At 42.2% G+C, this 23,272-nt stretch overlaps 1 protein-coding gene across 13 annotated transcripts in view; it reads left to right on the top strand.

Moving 5' to 3' along the window:
- Window positions 1–23,272, top strand: part of ppargc1a (peroxisome proliferator-activated receptor gamma, coactivator 1 alpha) — a 307,965-nt gene that overhangs the window by 249,222 nt on the left and 35,471 nt on the right. For 5 of the 13 annotated variants that reach the window (XM_033652046.2, XM_078164442.1, XM_033652039.2 and 2 more), the window contains exon 1: window positions 22,336–22,521. The exons of 6 other annotated variants lie outside the window; for them this stretch is intronic. In XM_033652046.2, the coding sequence (XP_033507937.2) occupies window positions 22,474–22,521 (48 nt within the window). In that variant the 5' untranslated portion in view covers window positions 22,336–22,473. Of the gene's footprint in view, window positions 1–22,292; window positions 22,964–23,272 lie in introns of those variants that run through there. 2 more of the 13 variants (XM_033652038.2, XM_033652040.2) reach the window with 2 other exon arrangements.

The raw sequence follows: 23,272 nt of genomic DNA, 5'->3' as shown, positions 1-23,272 counted from the left end.
AGGATAGAGGCAGATAGACACAGCAACAGAAAAATAAAAGAGAATCCCTGTAAGAATTTCATTTTCACCTATAGGTCACTGTTATACCCCTTTTCCACCAAAATGAGAGCATAAATGTGTTTTTTTTTTTTTTATCATGGGAAAACCTGATAAAAATAAGCAAAAGACTCCTATCCCGCTGCCAGTAAACAAGTATGCCTCTTGTCACATGAAAAACAGGGTTAGAAAACAGCAGAAATCAGCATGGAGGTTAGTGAAAATTTTACAGTGGTTACTTCTTTGTGGAATTAGTGACGTATTTATTGCCTCTTTCAAACTCCAACTAATTTGGAACAATGTTTGAGCACTGCTTGGACGGAGATGGACGGAGATGGACGAAATTTGTGGCTGAGATGCAAAGAGTTGCAAAAGTTACCGGTGCACCCCGTCGCAAAAGACGCCAAAATTACCGTGTCCATCCAGCGCCGATCAAAGCCGATTGGAGCTGGAGCCCATAAATACCTGCGACTCATTGTCCCAGGAATCAATGTTGATTGTAACCTTTCCCACCAAAGACAAAAGCCAAATGTTCAATGGGTGTTTGTGGGGTTTTTTATCCAGTGGGAAAAGGGCTTAAGTGAATTTGTTCTTTCTCCGCTGATTTCAACACAACCTGATTCTGTTGATCCAAATAATAATACACAAACCTTTTAAATATTAATCGTGCTTGATGTGCTACACTGATTGAGACCTCACAACAGTAACTCAGTTTATTAACTCTTTGCAAATATATGAATATCCCACCACTGCACAGGAAGTAAGAAGTCACACGCTGACAACCACATGGCTTAGCACAGATTATTCGTTGACATTAGGATCAAAAATTGTGTTTTATTAAAGCATTCACAACTCTGTTAACTTTTGTAAAGTAAACACTGGAGCACAATGTACTCCACAATGTAATTGTACAGTTAGAACTCCATGTGTGAAAAACCTTGTCTGATCTATTTATATAGTGTCGGTATATACTGTGTGTCAACATGGTCACTCATAGGCACCAAATGAAAGTCTGTTGTTCTGTCACGTCTCAGCAGATATCCCCTGCTTGTTTGTTTGGGATGTGGGAGTCGCTGTTGGTTCACTGATGTCAAAAAACTGGCAACACTGTTATAAAGTAATCACTTGCAGATGCTGTGCTCAAGATAGTGGCTATGGTTGCTTATTACAAAGGGTGTTACTGAGAGCTGGAGTTATTATGAACTGCAGCAACACACAGGCTACGTATAATGGATCGTTCTCTCAGATTATTATTGCATATGGACGGTAGATATCAACATATTGTATGTTAGATACTCTCAAAGCAGATACATTTAGAAGCGCCAGCCTGTAATGTCGATAGGGAAACTCTGATAACGCCCGAATGGACAAAAACTTTAACACATTTTTTCAACAAATTTCAACTGTATCCACATTACTGTGGTGGTGGCATTAAGGCACCTAAAGTGTGAAAACTGAGGGCAGGGGCTGACAACACTAGGGGCAGGAGGTGACACTACAAATGAGCTTGATGAGAGAGACTAGTTTGCATACGAGAGGGTCATTAGGAAAAAAAAGGAGGTTCATTGCTTGCAGGATGTCACACTCGCATCAACAAGCTGAGGTGTCGCCTGGCCCAGGCATTCATTTTTCACAGGAGCTTCTCAAGCCGCATTCATCACGTGAAGGTGTTTGCCTGGGACATATGGACCTTTCATCACCCTCATTCCCTCTGTTTTAGAGGGTCTTCCACAGCTCAGTGTGAGACCACCTTGAAATCTGCTTTAGGAAGGAGGAAGCTGTTGTTGTGGGCTACTTTCTATGTTGCTTTGATTTAATGAACAGAGCAGAGACATATACAAGTTGCCGGCTGCATATATGCGTGGGTTCAACCATATTCAACCCACATTCACAAGCATGCAAGCATGTTTGATCAGTGAACTGAGAAGAGCGAGATGGATTATCATGAATGAAAGAAAACATGTTATTTCAAGTCAAGGAAAACTTACAGCTAGCCTGTAATGCTAAACACTTAGAGTCGTAACAGAGCTACTTGCTCACCCATTATTTAAAAAGAACATCTAGATGACATTTTCTGGTTATGGGTGCGTGCGCTTCGGGTGTATGTGTGTGCAAGTATATGCCAATGGGGTGTGGGGGAGTTGTTGGGGTGATGTTGAACAAGCCCAATGCCTCATAGCCTCCGGAGTGGTATCCCAGTTTGCGATTACATGCTCATCACAGTCCAAAGCAGCACTAACTTGCACGTGATGTGCTCTTTGACTCCGGGTCGTCCGTTCGGCAGATACCTTCAGCCTTGCCGCGCAGAGCAAAAGCCAGTTTCCTCAGGCTTCATATTTATTAGCCCTGATGTGTGTGAGCTGGCGTGCAGCATGAGCAGCCGAGCGAAAGTGCAGCCGACGCAAACCATGCTTGACGTGGCCATCTCATGTGGAAGGCGAGAGTAAATAAGATTCCAGCAGGGAGGAAAATGCACAATCATTGCCTGGGAACTGGGGCCTCCCATCATGAGATTCATGCAAACCTAAGCAGGCTCCCTGCTTCTACTCTTCACCGAGGCTGAGTTAGAGTCCTTACCCAGTTAACCATTCTTTAGTGGTTAAGAATTGACTTGAGGAATGTGCCTGGTCTCTTGCTGCAGCTAGCTAAGGCTAGACCTACGTACGTTAGCTTCCACCACCGCAGGTTGTGCTTGCCACCACTTTCCTCCCCCTCCATTTCTAAATGTCAGTCTCCACAATATCCTCCCCATGCAGAAATGCTGCCCTTCAGCATGACTGAATTCTCTCAGGGAGATATGTGAAAAGACACAGGGAAATTCACTGCTATCAATAGAAAGAGTGTCCTGTGTTATTACAACACTGTGTGCACTCAAGTACAGGCTATAACTTAATCTTCGTGAGGAAATGGTGTTTGGGGCCTGGGAAAGAAAGGTAATTTGCAAGTCAGAATAGTCGCTTTAATAGAGGACTTGAAACAAGGTTACTTGATATCGAACAAGTCTAAAAATCTGGTTTCCCAGCTATCTTGTATGAAGACCACGCATTACTTAAAATAGCCAGCGGAAGGGCCAATCATAATACTTTATTTTGAGAATGTAATTTTCTCATGCCTTGCCAGTAATTAACCTCCACACAATAAGGTATTGGAAGCACCACAGACACAATTCCAGCCCCACAGTTTGTTTAAAAGACGAGGCTATATGATAGGCTGTGTGTAACAGGGGAATGGAGGAAGAGGGAAAAAAGGAGCCAAGATTCGACTTTATCTTCTGCAGGGAGCCTTTCTTTTGCATTCTCTGCCTGGTTTTATTCAAAACTGCTGTTTCTTCACTTTTGCTGAATTGGGTTTTGTTCCTGGCTAATTCCAGCCCGTCTCAGTCCAGGGCTCGTGGGAACTGCCGCGATCGCTTACAATCACTTCAGTCAAACACCTGGGAGATAATTGACTGGGCTTCGGTCAAACTTGTTTTTTCCCCCCTCTCTCTCCCTCTCTCTCTTTCCCTGAGTCTTGACAATGGAGACAAAGAGCATAGGCACAAAAAAAAGATCAGAATCACTAAATCCATTCCCAGACAAGGCACTGTATAGATGGTCCGAGAGCCAAATTGCCTTGCCCCAGTCTGGGCCAGCTGAATGTGAAAATGGTTGAGGAACAGTTGTGGTTTGAGCTTGGCAGTCCTTAAGGAGATGTAGTGTTGGAGAACATAACAGTCAAAAACACATAGACAAATGTATTATCTTTTTCATACCTTAACAAATGCTTCCAGACCTCAATTCCCAAACCCAGAACCTGTACCATAGCAGAATTGTGTACAATAATTTCTCATTTCTGCAAGATTTTGGACCGCAGCAGGGCAGCTGGCCGAGATGCAGGAACATTTAAAGTTTGCCCTCTATGTAACCGACTGTGGCTTATAATTCAGGAGGTGCAAGTCAATTTATGTTGGAACATTACTAACTGCTCTATTGCCTCATTTCCACTGCATAGTTTGGCTCTACTACACTAACTTTTGGTACCAGGTGCTTTTCTGTATTTAGTGTCCGTTGTGGACAGTACCCTCTTAGTGAAGGCGGGATTCTGCACTGTCAGTTGTACGACTTTGTGCACGTAGCCTGTGGCGTAGTGTGCATAGTGGTATAGTTTTGCAGGCTACCAGATACATTATATGAAAATTAAATGTCAAAATGTTTTCTTGGACGTTAAATTGGAATTGAAGTTAAAGTTGAAAAACTGAAAACACTTTAAGTTACTTTAAGTTGAGGCACTCAAAGGCACTGAAGCACAGTGGCTGAAGTTTACGCTTTGGATGCTGTTTAATTGTCCGATTTTATATCAACACTTAAAGTAGTTAAAGGGCTGAAAGCAAATGAAGTGTCAGTTTGAGTTAAAGCACTGAAAGGCTTTGAAATGTTGCAGTGCAATTGCTGAAAGCAGTTGAAAGTTTAGTTTTAAGTTAACACTCTTAATACAGTTAAATTGTCAGGTTTATGTGAGTAAGTAGTTTAAGAGCTGAAAGCAGATGAAGTGCCAGTCTATGTCATGGCCATAAAAATAGCTAAATGTAAGGGGCTCTATGAACATCAACAGTATCTACTTCCTTCACTCATCCCACACTAGTGCAGTTAAAGTTAAAGCACTGAAAACAGTTGAAGTGTCTTTTTTTTAGGTTGAAGCACTCAAAGGCATTGAAGTACATTTGCTGACAGCATTTGAAAGTTTAGCTTCAAGTTTACGCTCTGTATGCTGTTAAATTGTCAGATTTTATGTAGCTTAAAGTAGTTAAAGAGATGAAAGCAAATGAAGTGTCAGTTTAAGTTAAAGCACTGAAAAGCTTTGAAGTGTCAAACGCAAGTGCTGAAAACATTTGAAAGTTTAGTTTCACGTTTATGCTCTGTATGCTGTTAAATTGTCAGATTTTATCCAAGCCTTAAAGTACTTAAAGAAGTGAAAGTAAATGAAGAGTCAGTTTCAGTTAAAGCACTGAAAGGCTTTTAAGTGTCAAAGCGCAATTGCTGAAAACATTTTGAAAAATTTGCTTCAAGTTTATGCTCTGTATGCAGTTAAATTGTCAGCTTTTATGCCAGCACACTTAAAGTAGCTTAAGAGCTGAAAGCAGATAAAGTGGTTGTTTAAGTTAAAGCACTGAAAGGCTTTGAAGTGCAATTGCTGAAAGCAATTGAAAGTTTTGTTTCAAGTTTACACTTGCAGTTAAATTGTCAGTTTTATGTGAGCATATAAAGAAGTTTAAGAGCTGAAAGCAAATGAAGTGTCAGTCTATGTCCTGGCCATAAAAGTAGCTGAATGTCAGGGGCTCTAAGAACATCGACAGAATCTCCTTCCTTCACTCATCCCACTGTGCTATCATGCTCAGATTTGATGGCACACATCTTTTTACAGGAAAGAAAGGGAACTAACTAATCAGATTTGAATTAGTGCGTGTCAGCAGCACGGGTGGCCATTAAATTACGCTGCTATTAGTCATTATACAGTATTTAGACTTTACAGTTTCACTATTAAACATAATCATGTCCCACAGTAGTTTTATTATCCATGGGAAGTATTTATTATGAAACAATCCTGCAGTGTGTTCTTATCAGTGAATGCAACTTAGCGAATTCATGTTATTGACCCGCTAATCTTATTCAAGGTCATGATCCACTGTAAATAAAATCCATAAAAAAGAGGAACCTTGTAAACAACAGTGGACTGAGTGGACTTCTTATCTTACACTCGGCAGCACAGTAGTTCTCATACATATAGAAAATGATTTATCTCCCATACCATGTGGCCACCCCCTGATGAGAAATCACATTTTAGCATGGAGGTGGTTATATCCTTGGCCTGTTTACTCCAGCTGCCTGTGGGGCAGAGGGTAAATTGAGGGTAATTATTATTAGGGTATGGAAATGTCGACAGCTTTACATAGCCGACCCTGCCTTACTCGCAAAGCATCGCACAAGAACACACAGTGACAACAGTAAGTCACACCTGTTTGTATGGGAGGCACTCCAGCACGGGCTGGAGTCTCTGGAGTGATTTCACTTTGTTTGGGGGATCTGTCTCCCTGATGCATCTGTTTCTTCTCATCGTTTGATTGTAGTGCTACTTTGTGGATGATGTATCCTTTCATTATGAACGTGGCCTCATTATCCATTTATGTGGCTAATGCTCTTATCCCTTGTGGCTTGGCAAAAAATAATTGCTTATAAGGAATTCTAATATGACCACTGTTACATGCTACCACAATGCTCTGCTAGTTCCGATCCCCACCCCCTCTGACCACTGCTTAAGTCATGTATTCCTAACACGTGACCCAAGTGACCCTAGCAGTAGATGCAAACTTCCTTCATGGTGTTGGTTCCAAAATAGCAGACATTGGCAACTCACACCAAAATAATCTAGATTAATGAATAGCTCTAAGAGGAAAACTTTTTTTTATTCTGGGGTGAACTGTCACTTTAAGAGCTACAGCAATAGGCTGTGGTGTTTTATCACCGATGCCTGCAACTAATAGATGCATTGAGATCCCAAAATGTCTCGGTCATACATGTGTCTTTTGTCAAGGGGTTCTGATTTTGGCACAGATCCAGAAGCATTCATATGTTTGTGCCAGCTTTAAACCTGAGAAGGAAAAAAGAAAGTTGTTGCTATGGGACGGGACAATGCGAGCTATTCTGTCTGTCCCTTTGAGCGATCATCAAAGTCTTAAAGACTCTGCACATGTGATCTCTCCACGTTGTAACCTACTCGGGTTGCAGTTGAAAGCATGCTTCGATGGCTTGCATCTTAGCACTTCTCCTTGAACTCCCACGCCATAAGAAGTTCCTACAGCAGCATTAATGATGTCATGACAGACGCCGTTATCAAATGTCCTCCACCCTGTGCTGCGCCAACAAGCATGTTACCCACACAATGCAACACAAATAACCCAAATAAGCTACATTTTATGTTGCTGGGGGACATGCGTGTTGAATTACTTCTCCATTTATATCATCACAGTGGAATTTGCCTCCACGTTTTAGTATTATGTATCATGATATCCTCATTTCTAGTCTATATTAGGATGACCGATGTCTTGAAATAAGAATTGATACCTCAGAGATGATTATCTGCAACACTGTCGAGAGAACATTAACAGATTTTCTTTCCATTATCAGACGGGAGCGAGATTAAATCATGTCATCCTCCAATTCCATATCTATCTTTATGGACTACATCCTGGCTGTTCTCGTATAGGGCTTTGGCTGCTGGAGGAATTTTTCACATTTCTGGCCCATTGCGCTCGGCTGGGCCTTGATGAAGCCAAAAGTACCTGCTTTAATTGCTGTGTTTTATAGACTGTACACAAGGCTACCCTCGCTAAATACAGCATGCTTAGATTAATGGGAGCGTTCAGCGTTAGTGCATTTTTAATGAGCACTGGAGGCTGCCAGACTACTTTTCTATATGACGAGGCACACTTTCCCCTTCGTTTGTGACACTGGCACGATACGTTGTGGCGCCCCAGTGCCCGCCAGCTGGTATCCAGTGTGAAGCCAGGAGAATGCTGGTGTGCCTAGTAAAGTACATCCCACCCAGCAATGACAAGCAAACAAACAAGCTCTCTGTTTGATGCATTTTTTTAGGCAAGCAGTGCAACAAGAAATCCGCCGTCTGAGATGTAAATACCCACATTCACAGACACACCCACCCACACACATATACACACAGAAAGAGCATCACGCACGTTGATGGTTTGGTACTTTTCCACATTCGCACACAAGATTGCACCTGTTGTCGCTGCAAACACATACACATATACAGAGCTTATCAAAGAAAAACAAGAGTTTACAGCCTGATATGTTACAGGATACAGGGTGTGACCCTGATTTACATTTGCATGGGGAGTGCAATGGAGTACAGAGAGCAGAAACGGCAGTCAGCAGAGAAGATAACCCCAAACATTCACTCTAAATTTATGCCAGGATCCTATTCCCTCTCACTGAATTAATGCTTTAATCTCTCCCTCTTTGTTGCATGTGTACTTGGGCTCAGGGTGTGTGTGTGTTTGTGTGTGTGTGTGTTGGGCGTTGGGAGGTTGGGGGTGGGGGATTATATTTCTCAGCAGCCACTGTTTTAGTAGTTCTTTTTGGAATGAAAGAATTTACTGACGACGTCCAGAGCCTGAGAAATTGCACCTTTTGCCATTTCAGTTTTTCCTCTATTCAAAGTCACACCAATAGTCCCCATCAGTTCTGCTGTCTTTGCATTTCTCCTCCACAAAGAAATAGCTAGTGTTCTTTAATGGAAGATTACCTTCAAATGCAAGCTTAAAAGATTATGTGCTTTCATATATGTCTTTGAGGTCCATTATTCGATGTCATTTCTTGAACATTCGGTCCTCTACCTCACTTTCCCCACCTCGCCTTCTCTTTTGGTTGTTCTCTCATTTATCTGCGCATCTTTAATTCACCACTTTATCTATTCGAATAAAACTCAACTGCTCATATCGTGCACAGAAACTTTCTCCCTTTTTTTTTGCGAGATGCCTATGTCAAACCTGTGACTTAACGTACTGCATCTTTGATCCCACGGCTCACTCTGCATGCAGTACCACCAACATGTCCGCTGACAGGCCATATTCATAATTTATTCCACTCTAAAATGAAAAATCAAACGTATGCTGGGGAATATTCATCCTTCCCACTGCCGTCCTGCCACCTGACTCCTCGCTTTATGAATTATTTTGACTATTGGTAATGATGTCCTGTGTTGGTAGGCCATTACAGAAGAGGAACTTAATTTGCCCATTGTTAATTAATTGCTTCATTCTTAGCGGGAGTAATAAAAATGCTATTAAGTAAAATACCTCTATCATTAACCTAACTTTGTTAATATGGGTATCAGTGGGGCTCAATAAACAAAAGCTGTAGTGCCTTCCGCCACACAGGGGTAATTAAAAATGCACTGTCATTAATTATAGTGGATGGAAGATTGTCCAATGAGTTGGAGTCTTGTTGACTATTCTCTTTCCAAGCCAGCGCTCCATCAGGCGCTCGGTGAGAAGAGTGAGTTTCTATCAGGGCTGGACTTCCTGCTGTTTATCTGCAGTGTACGAGTCGATGCATATAAACCAAACATGTCCTGCAGTTGCACAAAATGAAGTACATTCTGTACTTTTGAGCTGATTTTTAACTGCTATTTGCTTTTGTAATTATACAACCCACAGTTGGAGAGATCCTAAATGTGTTGCAATATTAGTTGATGCTTTACTGGTGAGTCACAATGCCACATAGCACACCGCTCATCTCAAATTCTAACAGATGAAAGACAGGAAATATGCAAACTGCCATAAAATCTGTTTGGTCAAGAAGCCATAAAGCAATTGTCGGGTTAAATATCTGCTATCTCAGCGTGTATAAACAGACATGTTTGCAGCAGAGATAAAGACCCAGTTATTGCAACACCTTTTGGAATTTAGTGGAGGTTTTTGTCATGTAGCGGGTACTTTTCCTTTGAGGCCTGACACATACATAGTACCTGAAACAAGAATTTAACAGCAGAGGTTAAAGCAGCTGTAGTTGTATTACTTAACTCATTCACAGAGAGAAAACAATAATCAGTACCTCTGCTTCTCGGAAGCTGCAATAAATACTAAACGGGCCTACCAGGCACAGGCACAGGGACCCAAAGTGACAAGGGCCCCCCTGGCCTTCACCTGCAAAACATCACTCAACTTAACACATACTGGCCAGGAAGGGACACAAAACAACCAAAGCACACACAAAAGTATTAGAAAGATACACAAAATGACCAAAACAGACACAAAATGACCTCAGAGACACAGAATGACTTCAAAGAGACAACCAAAAAACAACCAAAGAACATTTCCTCTACATGATACAAATCAACCACAAATAGGCACAAAATAACCATAAAGAGACACAAAACAACTTTAAAGAGACAAAAAACAACCAAAACATACACAAAATTACCTGACGGAGGCACAAAATGACCTCACAGACATAAAATGACTTCAAAGAGGCACAAAACAACCCAACGAAAGACACATAATTTCAAATATGCACAAAATGGACACAAAACTGCCTTAAAGTGACATCAAATTTCCTCAGTAACACACAAAATGATCGCAGAGAGACACGGGACGATTTCAAAGAGACACAAAATAACCAAAAAGACATTATTATTGCCACTAATTGACGCAAAACAACCGCAAGGAAACACAAAAAGAATACAGTGAGACATGAAACAACCAAAATAGACCCAGAATTACCTCAAAGAGACACAAAACAACCATAAGAAGACACAAAAATACAAACAAGACACAAAACGACCAAAAACGGTACAAAATTACTTCAGAGAGACACAAAACATCCATAAGAAGACACAAAAATACAAACAAGAGACACGAGACGACCAAAAATGACACAAAATGACGACAAAGACCACACAAACAGAAACAAAACCACGAAAACAAGCATAAAGACTGCAAAGAAATGGAAAACCACCACAAAGTTTGTGTGTCTGGGGGGTGGTGGGGCCTTTTGCATATCTGTACCCAGGGGCCCATTGTCTCGTAATCCGTCAATGGTTAGGTAAATTCAGATTTACATTTACTCATTGTAAAGCTTTATTGCACTAACAACAAATGGCTTCCTTTAACTCTCTGCAAACATACCTGAATGAGTCAACTGAGATGCCGTAAGAACCTTTGAATTGCATCAGTAAATAGAGAGGTGGGTTAACAGTAGTTAGTGGAAATATTAACTTTGACAGCAATCACTCACACCAGGAGCGGGGCCTTGAGATTAACATTGCCAGCCTATCTCTGCCCCTGTTGTTTTCCTCCTCTTCACTATCTCCCCTTTTTTACTACTTCGTCCTTTTTCCTCCCTGTCTCCATCTTGTCACACTTCTGAAAAAAGAAAGAGAAACTGGCAGCACAGGCGTGAAATTGATGTGATGAAAAACAACTGGGATATCTCTATGAGCCATTTGCTTTGTGGTTTCGGCCACCCTCACTCCCCTCAGCGTGGCTCTGGGCTTTCTGTTGCGATTGGGGGCATACTGCAAATTAGCCAGCAGCTATCTGAGGGTTACCGACCAAGTGCATCGCCGACCTCGCTCTCTGACAAACTCACCCCGCCTGGAACCGGCTCCACACCCAGCTTTGGCCCAAACTCTGTTTCAGTGACGCTGGACTTTCTTTAGTTTGTTTGTTCTGCTCAAATTCTCCCAGAAACATATATGATCCATTATAATCATCTCCTTTGGCACGCCTTTAATATTCCTGAGTCAATTGAATTTCTAGGGAGGAGGCGGTGCAAGTTTGGCATACCTAATGTTGCTTCTTACTTTAATGTAATTCAAAATTGCATTTACACTGACAAATGGCTGCACATACTCTAAGTAACTATGAAATAATAATAAATAGATCTGCGTCCAAGCTACGATTCATAAGAGCTTAGATAAAGCATCATCCTAAAGCCCAGTGGTGAATTTCTTTTTATTACTGACTTCCCTAACAACCGAGGAAATAGAACGTGCAAGGGCAAATAAGAAAACTCTCCCCACAGTTATGTTCATCCTAACATCTCCCACATGAGCCATGAAATCGGGCTCTGACTTATCCCGGAGCTTCACGTTTACAAGGAGAGATAAGGGCAGTTCAGACCTATTGTTGCAGCCGGCATGACCCTAAACATGAAAGGGCATCTTGGCCATCTCCCATTGTGTGCAGCTACAGTATATATTGAGCTGCATAAACCCATCCTTTTGTGCGAAGTGAAAAGAGAGGGGCCTCTTAATTAAGCGAGCGAGGAACGCGAGTGACTTCCTACGTGCATAAATGAATGTTCAAGAAAGTAACTGTGTCATCCTGAATGTGGATAAATGAATAAGTTGCTGAATGCAAGCGGCAGTAAGTGGGTTAGCATGTAAATAAATGAATAAGTTAGCAAATTAGTGTTTAAGTGTGTTAGCATGTAAATAAATGAATAAGCGAGTGAATTACAATGCGAGGGAGTTTGCAGGGTGAATAAAGACGTTAAGGAAGCGAGAGTGTCAGCAGTGCAGAGGAAGTTATCTCCTGTGATAATAATAAAATAAAAAAAAGAACGCCTTTGAGGACACAGTTGTTAAAGCGGCGCTTGTTGGCGGGCGGCACAAACGAGTACATCTGGCTCGCGCATGTCATATTTCCTCATGTACAGATGACATGCCAATTACTCCTTAATTACACGCGTCATCTGGACCAAAGTGCCCAATGCCAGCGCTGATTAATCCTGTTTATTGTGGCGGTGATGACAGTCCCGGTGGACACAGAGCACCACAAAACACACAACAAGGGATTATGTGAGGGACTTGGAGAAGGCTGCAGGGACAGAAGAGCCAGGGCAAAGGGTTGACTGATTGAATGACTGCCTGACAGTTAATCTTGCTCTTGAGTTCTACTGCTGATGATCAGATATCATAAAAAAAATTTAAAAAAAGTGATGGAAATTCATTTCATTTCCAGAAAGTGGAAATGGCTTGAGGCATAACAACGTTGGACTGGAAAAAAAAAAAAAAAGCTTTCGTTGCCAAAAACACTGACGTTGCCTACTCACAAGGAAAAGCCAACATTATTGCTCAGCACAATCCGCAATATGCTTACACACGCTTTCATGTTGATGGATGGCTGCCAAGTCATTTGAATATCATGTCCAGTTAAAATCACGATTTTACACACATCAAAACCAATTACTTTCTGTCATCTTCACATCCGCATCTCATTATTTCTTCCAATTTAATATTGCTAACAAGGGGGGAAGAGTGCATTTGCAACACAATTTTATTTCCAAAATGTGATAGTCATGAGGGGGCAACGAGGTCGTGTTAGCAGTGGAAGAATCTGTGTGTGTGTGTGTGTGTGTGTGTGTGTGTGTGTGTGAAAATCTAGACCTTCCTGTAAATGAATACGTGGCACAATGTGAGCCAGATACCCATCATAAGCAGGAAGATCTAAGAGCATGACCGGAATATGCGGGGGAGGGGAAGGTGGTAACCATTAGATTAACACTGAGATAGTGGACGTGGCCGGACCGGCGCAGGGGAGGCCAGCGGGGACTGGGGTCAGCCCCGGCGAAGGGGACAGCGAGGCGGTTTATCTTCAGATGAGAGATGGAGCAGCTTCGGAGCATGGCGAGGTGGTTTGCTGGCCTCCCATCGGTCTGACCCTTTGTTAAAGTCCACACTTCCTGTCCCCAATCACTCCTCCTTGTACTTAGCTTCCATCTTCCTTCCCCTCCTTCCATATCTGCCTCTAATTCATGCCCCGGCTTTGTCCAAATCTTTCTATCACTCAGAGCGGCTCACTCCCTCTTGCTTTTGTTGCTCCCTGTCACACTCTCTTTCACCATTAGCTCCATCTCCATCCATCTGCTCCTTTTGTCTCTTTGCTCTTTTTCACTAGGATGCCTTGGCAAAAATGGGTATTGACTGTGCCTTCTCTTTCCTCTCATCCCAGCTCCGCTTTCCTTTTCTCTTTTTTTTTCCCATCACTGTGTACTCCAGCAGCACTGTACATGCTCCTTTTAGGAGGTGATATGAAGAGTAGTAGAAATGCACCCTGTAAGGGGAAAAAAAGGTGATGATACAATCAGTTTTATTGTGCCGTAAGGATTTTTTCAGGCTTGTGGTTATACACCCCGTATGCAGGCTGTATGAAAGAATTGCAATTCGCATGCATTTTTTCTCTCTCTCTCTCATTCCCCTTCTCCTTCTCTTTTCATTGCTCAAGATAATTAGACTGCAGTCTGGACTCAGGGGTGTAACGTTTCTGCTCACGTTTCCATGATACAAGAGTAAAAGACAGAGAAAAAACCTGGTTGTGCTGCTCCAGAAATTTCTACCTGTGTGTCACCAACCCCTCTCCACCACCTCCACCTCTCCTCTTTCCCCTGATGCTGTTTTAACGTGGAGTTCCACGAGGCACAATGCACTTCAGCTGACCTAATTCTTCCCTGGCGCTCTTCCAGTGCTAAGAGTACATAAGGACTGCGCTGTCAAGGTATTCAGCCCTGCCTCTCTATTATTTTAGAAATCAAGCAACATCTGTTGTGCTTTGGGCCCTCCTCGTGACTCACAGGAGGTTTTTTTTATTTATTTATTTTTGCAGTTTGCAGAAAGATGCACCAAAAATTTGCCTTTAGCCAGTGATGAGATCTCATTAACGCACTTTTCACATTCTAGAGTTCATTTCAACTCCTGCTGCTTTTTAGTCAAACATTAATTTCACCAGCGAAACAAACACGCAGTCCGCAATCCAAACATGATTTAGTACACATGTCAGAGAAAGAGGTAATTCTTTTAATGCCTGCATATTACCTTGATTATGCAGCTCTGAACATCATTGCTTTCACAGGCCGTAGCTTTTGACTGAGTTTAAAGTTCATATTAAACTTTAAAAGTGCCTTACTGGATATTCAGCATGACAACAAGCACTATTTCCATGTGCCCTTTCAGTAGAAACAGATTTAACTGCACCTCCTCCACACAAGCACATCTCATTTCCTCTAGTTACATTGCCGGGCATGTGGCATCTGTTGGAATTTTACAGCAATTTCAAAGTTTGGGTTTGTAGCATTTTAAGTCTTGTTTATGTATGTGTGTTTGCAGCCCAAACCCTCATGGTCCATAAATTTTAATATTCCTGGTGAGTGCTATACCCAAGCAAAACACAAAGTGCCTCACGAGCCCCTGCCCAGAGCGCTAGTTTAGCACAATTCTCCACCAAGACGCATTACACACCAGGCCTGTGCTCACAGCTCACCCTCTTTGTGCCACCACTTTCCACATGCATCTTGCATGACTCGCTGGCGATTTTAAACAAGCCCCAATAACAGCCCTGCAACACACGGCTCCGACGGGAGACTCCGACTCGCATCGCCATGTGACCGTGATATTATTCATCTGCATCGAGGGGGGGCAAGGCCGCCGCTTCTCTCCCGCTCCTCCGAAAACAGAGCTGGAGTAGGGAAGGGGAAGAGGAGGGTGGAACCGTCCTGTGTCGCGCCCCAGGCTCCTTTTTGTGTTTACCTGCCCCTGCATGGGACTGCTGCTATTTTCAGTTCCAAGGCTCAGCCATGGCTAACTGGCCCTAGCCTCTTCATGCCATTTGCCTTAATAATGTGGGCTGGACTCTCTGCAGGGGAGAGTAGCCACCATCCTGAGAGTGGCTAAATGACACAGTGGAGTTCATTGATGGAAAGGATTACACGCTTGCATGCAGGGTGGCGAGGCGACAGGTTCTCTGAAGGGCACTACAAAGAGAGGTGATGCGAAATCATCGCAGGAGGAGAATGCACTGGCTTACTGTATGTCAAAGGCCGAGCGTTGGCATAATTTGTGGTGTCACACTGTTTATCTTGTAGCCTATAATGAATGAGTTAGGAGCCTATGGAGGCTGAGTAAATGTATGGGCCTTGTCAGAGATCTTTCTGTGGCACTGAATAAAAATAACAAAGAATTTCAAATGTTGTATCATGTTAAATATTTCAAATATGTGAACCAGTTTCATTAAAGTGGAAACAGACAAACCCAGATTTCCAAGTGGTATTACTGTTGCTGTCGCAAAGAAAACCAGAACACTTTCTGTTTTCTTCAGAGCCTAGCATAGTTTCCACAGTTACTTTTGGTTGTTCAATCATTGGCCATTTCCGCGACTAGGGATGCACCGATCCCATATCTGGATGGAATATCACCCCCCACATCATCAAAATAGATGGATTGGGCATTGGAAAATGCAACCTATACCTGAAGCGATCCTTTCCCTTTAAATCAATTGCGACGCGAGCTACGTCATGCGTCATGGAGAGAAGGAGAGAATCTGCTGTGTGGAGGTATTTCACACTATTTCAACTGCTGTTGCACAATTGTTAATTTTTGTTCCAAATAAATAGTTCATCATTGCATTAATCTGTTTCATCTTGTGTCATTTTATCTTAGGAAAGAACTGTGCAGTCAACAATGCCTGATGCCTCTAGTCTTCTCTGTTCTACATGTAAAGGTATATAGCTTTTTAGGTCAACCATATTATCGGATCGGTATTGGGTATCGGCTGATACTCAAAGCCACAGCATCGGGATTGGTATCGAAACTGAAAAAGCTGGATCGGTGCATCTCTATCCGCAACGGCCGATAATAACTGCAAAAAACATACTTCGATACTCTTTGGTAACTGGGGATAGCTGCTGATGGCTACCAGGGAAAACAAAAGCACTATCCTCTTCCTGTTTTGGTCCCACAGTTGTTCATGCATGTCTTTTGTGCCATAAATCAAGCCTTCATTTTCTCAGGAGATTGTGCCCTGGTGGCAAACAGTTGCATAGTGAACGAGGCTTATAGGGAGCCAGTCTAAACGCTGATGGCGTCATTATTCTATAGTTATTACACTGTGTAAGCAACATTTACTACATAATGATAAGTTAAAAGAAGAAACTTGTGTATTTCCACTTTATTAAAGGGTACTTTCAAAGCGGCCTCGTGTGATCATTTGACACCACATTAGGACCTTATAGTTTTGTATGGCATTACATCTTATGTTATTGTATCGCATTTGACGACTGTGAAATGTGACCGCTTCCTCCACTCTCCCCCAGTAAGGAGCAAACAACATGACTTGTCGTAGGGAAAAAAAATCACCCAAGCACCACAGATCTGAAAGCATGTCAAATGACAAGCGGGAGAACAAAGCAGAAGCAGTCTTTTAACAGTCTTTAACAATAAGTGAATAGATGTAACACTCTGTTTTACCTCTGCCCTCAATTAATTCCTATGAATCCAGCCACCATGTATTAAAACGACCAGATGCTAGGATAGATTCTGTTGGGAGCAATGACATGCAACAAAGTGATATGAATCATCCCCCACCACGCTGTGCAGCAGCGCACGCTCTCAGAGGGCCGGTGACACAATTTATGGAAAAAGGAAAACAAGACACAGCCTCTTGAGTATAGATGGACTGTCAAAAGTGACGCTGTTTAGAAAAACACTGTCAGGCAGTGTCGGAATTAAACACTTAAACACTCTAATTTCCACTACAGGATCGGTACACATTCGGCTTTTTAACAGAAATGTTAATATCAGATTCAATCTGAGACCAGAAATGCAAATGGAAGACTCTGTACCATGAGTCAGGCCACGTTGAATATTCAAACAAAGATAATTATCTGTGGATTAGCCCCATTTTGGCTTTGAGAGCTCCACTTGTCAGCTGACTCTTGGGAGATATTGTTTAATCATTAAGACCCTTTGCTTTCTGAGAAATGCCAGCAGCACGACCCCGATTTAAGTAAGTCTCACTGTCATTTAACTGCATGTGGAACTGGACATCTTCTATGTGCATACAGATAGGGTGTCACAGTGCATTATTTTTAAGTTATGAGCCATTTAGCAATTACTCAACAGTCACTTTAATTTAGGTTTTAAAGGGACAGTTCAACCCAAATTGAAAATAACATATATTTCCACGTACCTGTAGTGCTTTTTATAAATCTAGATTGTTTTGGTGTGAGTTGCAGAATGTTGGAGATATTGGCCGTAAAGATGTCCATCTTCAATTGAATATAACGGAACTATAACACACTCATGACCCGGTTACTCAAGATAACCCACAGACCAGTGTCATACAGGAACTTTTTCCTTTCTACTGAACTACACCCGCCAACCATATCACCGCACAGAAGAAGGCATGCTTCTACTGCTAGCTCAGTAGCACTCAAGTGTGTAGGTTTTGTTTTAACAGGGGCGGACACATATAAAATGGAAGGTTGGGGGCCCTCCGCTGGAAATTTTTTAGCATCAAACACTTAATTTTCCTGTTTTCTGATGAATTTTTATGCACCGATTTGTGCATTTTCTGCATCAATTTATGGTGTAAATGTCTTTAGTTTTGTCAAAAAAAGTCCTGCTTCTTTCATGCTTTTATTGGGGGAGACAAATGCAATGGGTTATATTAGCTAAGCAACACTTGGCTAATATTACAGCTCAGACAATGCCATTAATGTTTACATCTCCTACTGTTACGAGCACGAGCCTCTTGTCAATGAGTAGATGCAAACTTCCTTCTGCACAGTCAATATTTTTACATGCAGCTTGAGAAAATGGAATTATTGGCTTAGTCCGACTGAACCCAGACTTTTAAATGCATGTAAACAGCTTAGTCCAACTGAAATTGGACTATCTGTAGCTCAACTAACACACCTAGATAATTCGATTGAAACTCAAACTATTGCAGCATGTATCCACTTAGTACGACTGGAGTCGGACTCGGCATTCTGCGCATGCACCGCTTTTTCTTTTGCGGGCTTTCACCCGGAAGAAGAAGGAGATGACGGAGCAGCAGTGCAGTAACTCAACAAACAAACACCATGGCGACCAAGAAGCAGAAGACGCACTTCTGGACGGACAAGGAAACTACGTTCATGCTCCGACAGCTAAAGGAGCTTAACATTTTGAAGTTTATGGATGGTAGGAAAACACGAAATGCGGATTTATTAAAAAAAAGTTTCTGAACAAGAAAAGGAAATTGTTCAATATGCACTATGTTAAATAAGACACAGCGCCGCCTATCGAGGCAGTGTCAGACGTACTTGGTCAAAAATTCGATTTTCTCTTCTGCATGTATACTCACACAAGACGAGAAGTCCAACTTGACTGATTAGCCTAGCTATGAGCTTAGCTTGACTACTGCATGCATGTAAACGTACTGACTGATAAAGTGAGTAGGTGTAGTTCAGTAGAAAGAAAATAATTGTTCTCATATGAAACGACAAGGTCTGTGGATTATCTTGAATAATGGGGTCATGATTTATGGAAAGAGACACTGCTGTTGAGTTTTTCAAATGCATTTTTTTTTGGCTCTTTGAGCACCACAAGCCGAGTGCCATCTAGTTCCATTATATTCGGGCAAAGGCAGATATCTCTGAGGTGGATATCTCCAACACTCTGCATCTCATACCAAAACGACCTAAAAGTGATACATAGCATTACAGTTAAAAGGAAAAATATGAGTTTTCTATTTTTGGGTGAACTGTCCCTTTAATGGTTCCATTTTGAAGTAAATTTTCTCTGCGAGGTTGTACTCCGCAGTTTGAAATAATCAAAGTCTTACAGAGGTTTCAAGAGGTCAGGTCCATCCTACGACAACATGCTATGCCTGAAATGGGTGTGAACAACTTTTCACACTTCATCCTATATATCCAGCCCCCTTGAGATGTGATATCTATGAGAGTGGCTAAATGCAGGGGCAGTGTGAAAGCAAGACCCAAGGTCATTCTTGGGAGCGAGTTGATCAGACGCGCGGTGATGTGGGCCCCATGGCTGGCCCAAATGTCTCGAAACATTCTCACTCTGCACCAGTCTGTGACGATCTCTCCATTCTTACCCATTCATTAGCATCTCCCCGCAACTGAAACAAAAGCTGTGGCATTTCAAAGATTACCTGTACTTCAGTAGGGCTGTAGAATCCCCCACCCCCCACTCCCTTTTTCCCCCTTTTGATATGATTCCTATATCTACAAATCTCTACCGCTGCACACGTAAATATCCCGCCTCAAGCAAGAATGTGTTTGCAGAGAGGAAAAAAAAAAGAAAGAATCAAAGACCATTCAAGAAAGGAAATCATAACATTATATCTATATTTAGCTTCCGTTGTCTTAATTGGCATGAAGAGTACAATCAGATAAGCCTTTTGACTGTGACTCGCATGCCGCTTCAGGAGAGGGAGAAATATCGTTTACCAGCATATATCTCCTGCCAAGATTTTTTTTCCTTTCCTGTTTTTTTGGCAAGTCTGTGTTCATTGTGGTGCTATTACTCAAGTTGTAAAGAATCTATCTGACCAGTACCTGCAGTTAGCTACATCTGTTGGACACATAAACACCACGCGAAGACTTACAGGTTATTTTAACGACACTTTCTCACCATGGAGGGACTTAAATCCCTGTTGTCTGAGTGTTATTATATCTGCCGCAGTTGCAAAAGCCAGCCACCATCGAGCCCTATGTCACTCCCATGTTCCCCCCTATATTATGTCTCCGTGGTACTGGTCCATCTGGGCTCTGTGAGGTCACTGCACACGCCACCTGCTCAGATCGGGTTTCGCCGTTGCTTCTGGGTAGCTTCTCTGGGCACGCGTGGAGAGGCAGATGTATAGATTTAGTGGTACAAATGCTCTCAGATACCCATAAGCATAACACACACACACACACACACACACACACACACATATAACGTCTTACTGCACTCGCAGGAGCGAACACTGGCATGCTCACACACAGTCTGCACAATTTACATATCCAGGGCCCACAACCTTTTTTTACAGGTTTCTGTGCAATTTTGTGTTTAATGAGACTTACTGTATGTGGTTCACAAATTTAGGGAGACAATTGCTCCGTGCATGCTCAGGTGGACTTAATAGGCTTACAAGAGTAAAAATTGGATTGAGACTAGCAAGTTCCATGGAGTGAGTTTCTTATTACAGCAATGTATTGTCAGAAGTTAACTTGCTTTTTTCCTGGAAATAACATCTAAACATAAAACTGTCCATTTCCTCTCTTTTACAGACACTATTTTTTTTTAATCTAATGCAGCAGTGTAGTTTTAGAATCACATTACACCTGAAAATCCCTATGAGACAACACCTTGCGATAATTTACATATAGACTAATGTTAAATGTATGTTTAGAGGAGGAAAATAACTAAGGATTGGAAGAGATTCCTTCTGCAGTGAGCTTGTCAGTCTATACCCAACAGAAACCCCGCTTTGTTTGAAATGTCCACAAAGCTTGTGTTTTTATTTTACCGAGGTAGTGTTGCCTATACACGTCCTGTTGACACTGTATACACTGTTGATACTGCCACCTGTCCTTTTTATTGCCTCTGAATGGACAAAAAAATACTTTCCGAAAGACTGAATTACCCTCTTTGATACTTTATACTCCAAGAGCAGGCATTTCAGGTTACAGTCATGTCTGGGGTTAAAACACAAATGGAGCAAACAATGTTTTATAAGATAGTGATTCTTTTTTTACTGCTTTATACTCTGTTGTTAGTACAGCTTATAATTTCCACTCAGTTGTTTCTGGAAAGACCTAATGTGACTATTTTATTAGGATATATGATCATTTGTGCATGCAGGGATGTCAGTACCTTGAGTTTTGTGCGCACTCTTGCAGAGGAATCCCTGTAGGTGCGGTGACATTACCGGATCAGCTTTGTAAAAATGTTAGTCACTTTTGGGGGAGGGAGCTAGAAACGATCAGGGACGTCGACTCAGTGAATTTCGAGGTGCTGCAAAGTCCCATCTGCTTCCACAAGATCAAACCTAAGACATGACTGATGATGGGCATTTATGATGTGACAAATTATTAGATGGAACTCACCAAGAAAAGCACATTGATCCTGGGGGTCCGTATATATTTCTGACATTTTACGAGTTTGAGGATGGAAAAAAACACAATACCAGATTTGCACTAATTTAGTTAAGCGATTTGGGGCCGTGCACGCTGCAAAAAATGCTCATTGAATTCTGTTTTTTAAAAATAAAGAACATTTTACAACAAAGCTGAGCTCCTGCATTTGAGTTTTAACTTAAATCAGGATTCCTTAAGAATTTATTTGAAAAAATATGTGAGTTTATTATTTTTAAATTAATTGTAAGCATAGGTGTAGAATTTGGGGGGGATACAGGGGGACATATCCCCTCAATATTTCATGCAATAAGAACATGAAAGCATTAAATGACTTATTTTGACAAACTGAAAGACATTGACACCATAAACTGATGCAAGAAAAGGCACAAATTGGTGCATTAAAGTCACCAGAATGCAGGAAATTAAGTGTCTGATGCGCAAGATTTGCAGGTGGAGGACCCCCAACCTCTCACTGTGTCCCCCTGAATGTTGAAAGGAAACCTACCCCTCATTTTTAAGGCTACTTCTTTATTGAAATTCCCAAAATGAGACGTGCCTCAACCCACAAGCTTAATCTGTTGCTTTCTTTATGAATATATACATGCATGTGTGAACATGTGTGTAGATATAGATAGATAAAGCCATAATGTGGTTTGGAGATTGACACTTTTTGCAGTGCACGGAGAGGATTTTACTATGTGCGCAGCCAGACCCCGCCTGCTCACCGCGCGTCACTGGCGAGTAGTGTGGACTCGGAGTCACTCCCCTGCCTACTTTTAATAGCTTTGTCATGTGATGGAAAGCAGTTGTAAGACAGGTGCCCTCGGTTCATTCTCGGCGAGGGGCAGCAGTTGCCTGTGTGAGAGCGAGTGGGAAGCGTGTGTGGATTTCTTTTTTACTTGATTTTCTTTCTTTTTTCTTTTTTTTTTTTTTCCTTTTTTCTTTTTTTTTTCTCTCTCGGACGTCATTCAGTGGCTGGATGGCGTGGGACAGGTGTAACCAGGACTCGGTGTGGAGAGAATTAGAGGTGAGCGCATCTAAAAAAACGACTTCTTTCATCTCTCTAGCCCTCTGGACTTTCTTTTTTCCCTGGACCGATGGACAACACTGACTATCCGAGACAGTGATTTCTCTCTTCTCCTCCTCTGCTCCTGCAGCTGGTGGTGGTGCTGGTGGTGGCATGCCGGTGGTGTAGTGCGCGTCTGGACACAGTTGAGGATGCGGGGGAATATACAACACGGGAATATATGACAAGTGGAGGGAATGTGCGGAATCTCCCTTTTCACCTCAGTTAAAGATGTAGTTGTAATGCGTGCACAGGCTCGGGACCATCGCTCTCCTCATAGGATCTCTGCTCAGTCGGAGCGAGTGCTTGCAAGCTTGCGGATCTCCTCCCAGCCGCGGACTGTACGCGCTCCGGTGCCGAGAAGCTTTTTCATGCCGAAATGACTGAAATGTCTCAAAGTCAGGTATCTCGCTGACGCATGAAATCCACTGACGATAACAATCCCTTTGATGTGCTGTGTCAGGATAGGGCATGTTATTTTTTCAAAGGCAAGAGCAAAGGTTGTCCACACTGAGGACTATCTGGCATTGCGCAGGAGCATCATAACGTTACCGGGCACGTCTGTATGCCAACATCCCGGCCGGTGGAGCGTTGCACTGGCTGGAGAGCAACATCCAGTCAGACTTGATCATTTAATGTTTGTGCGTATTTCATTTTATCTCATGCGTATTTTTAATCTCTATATCCGAGCAAGCTCCCATTCGCTCCCGTC

The sequence above is a fragment of the Epinephelus lanceolatus genome, chromosome 22 (genome assembly GCF_041903045.1).
Source record: "Epinephelus lanceolatus isolate andai-2023 chromosome 22, ASM4190304v1, whole genome shotgun sequence".
Taxonomy (NCBI): domain Eukaryota; kingdom Metazoa; phylum Chordata; class Actinopteri; order Perciformes; family Serranidae; genus Epinephelus; species Epinephelus lanceolatus.
The sequence above is the reverse complement of the archived record's forward strand: the minus strand, read 5'-3'. Positions and strand labels throughout refer to the sequence as shown.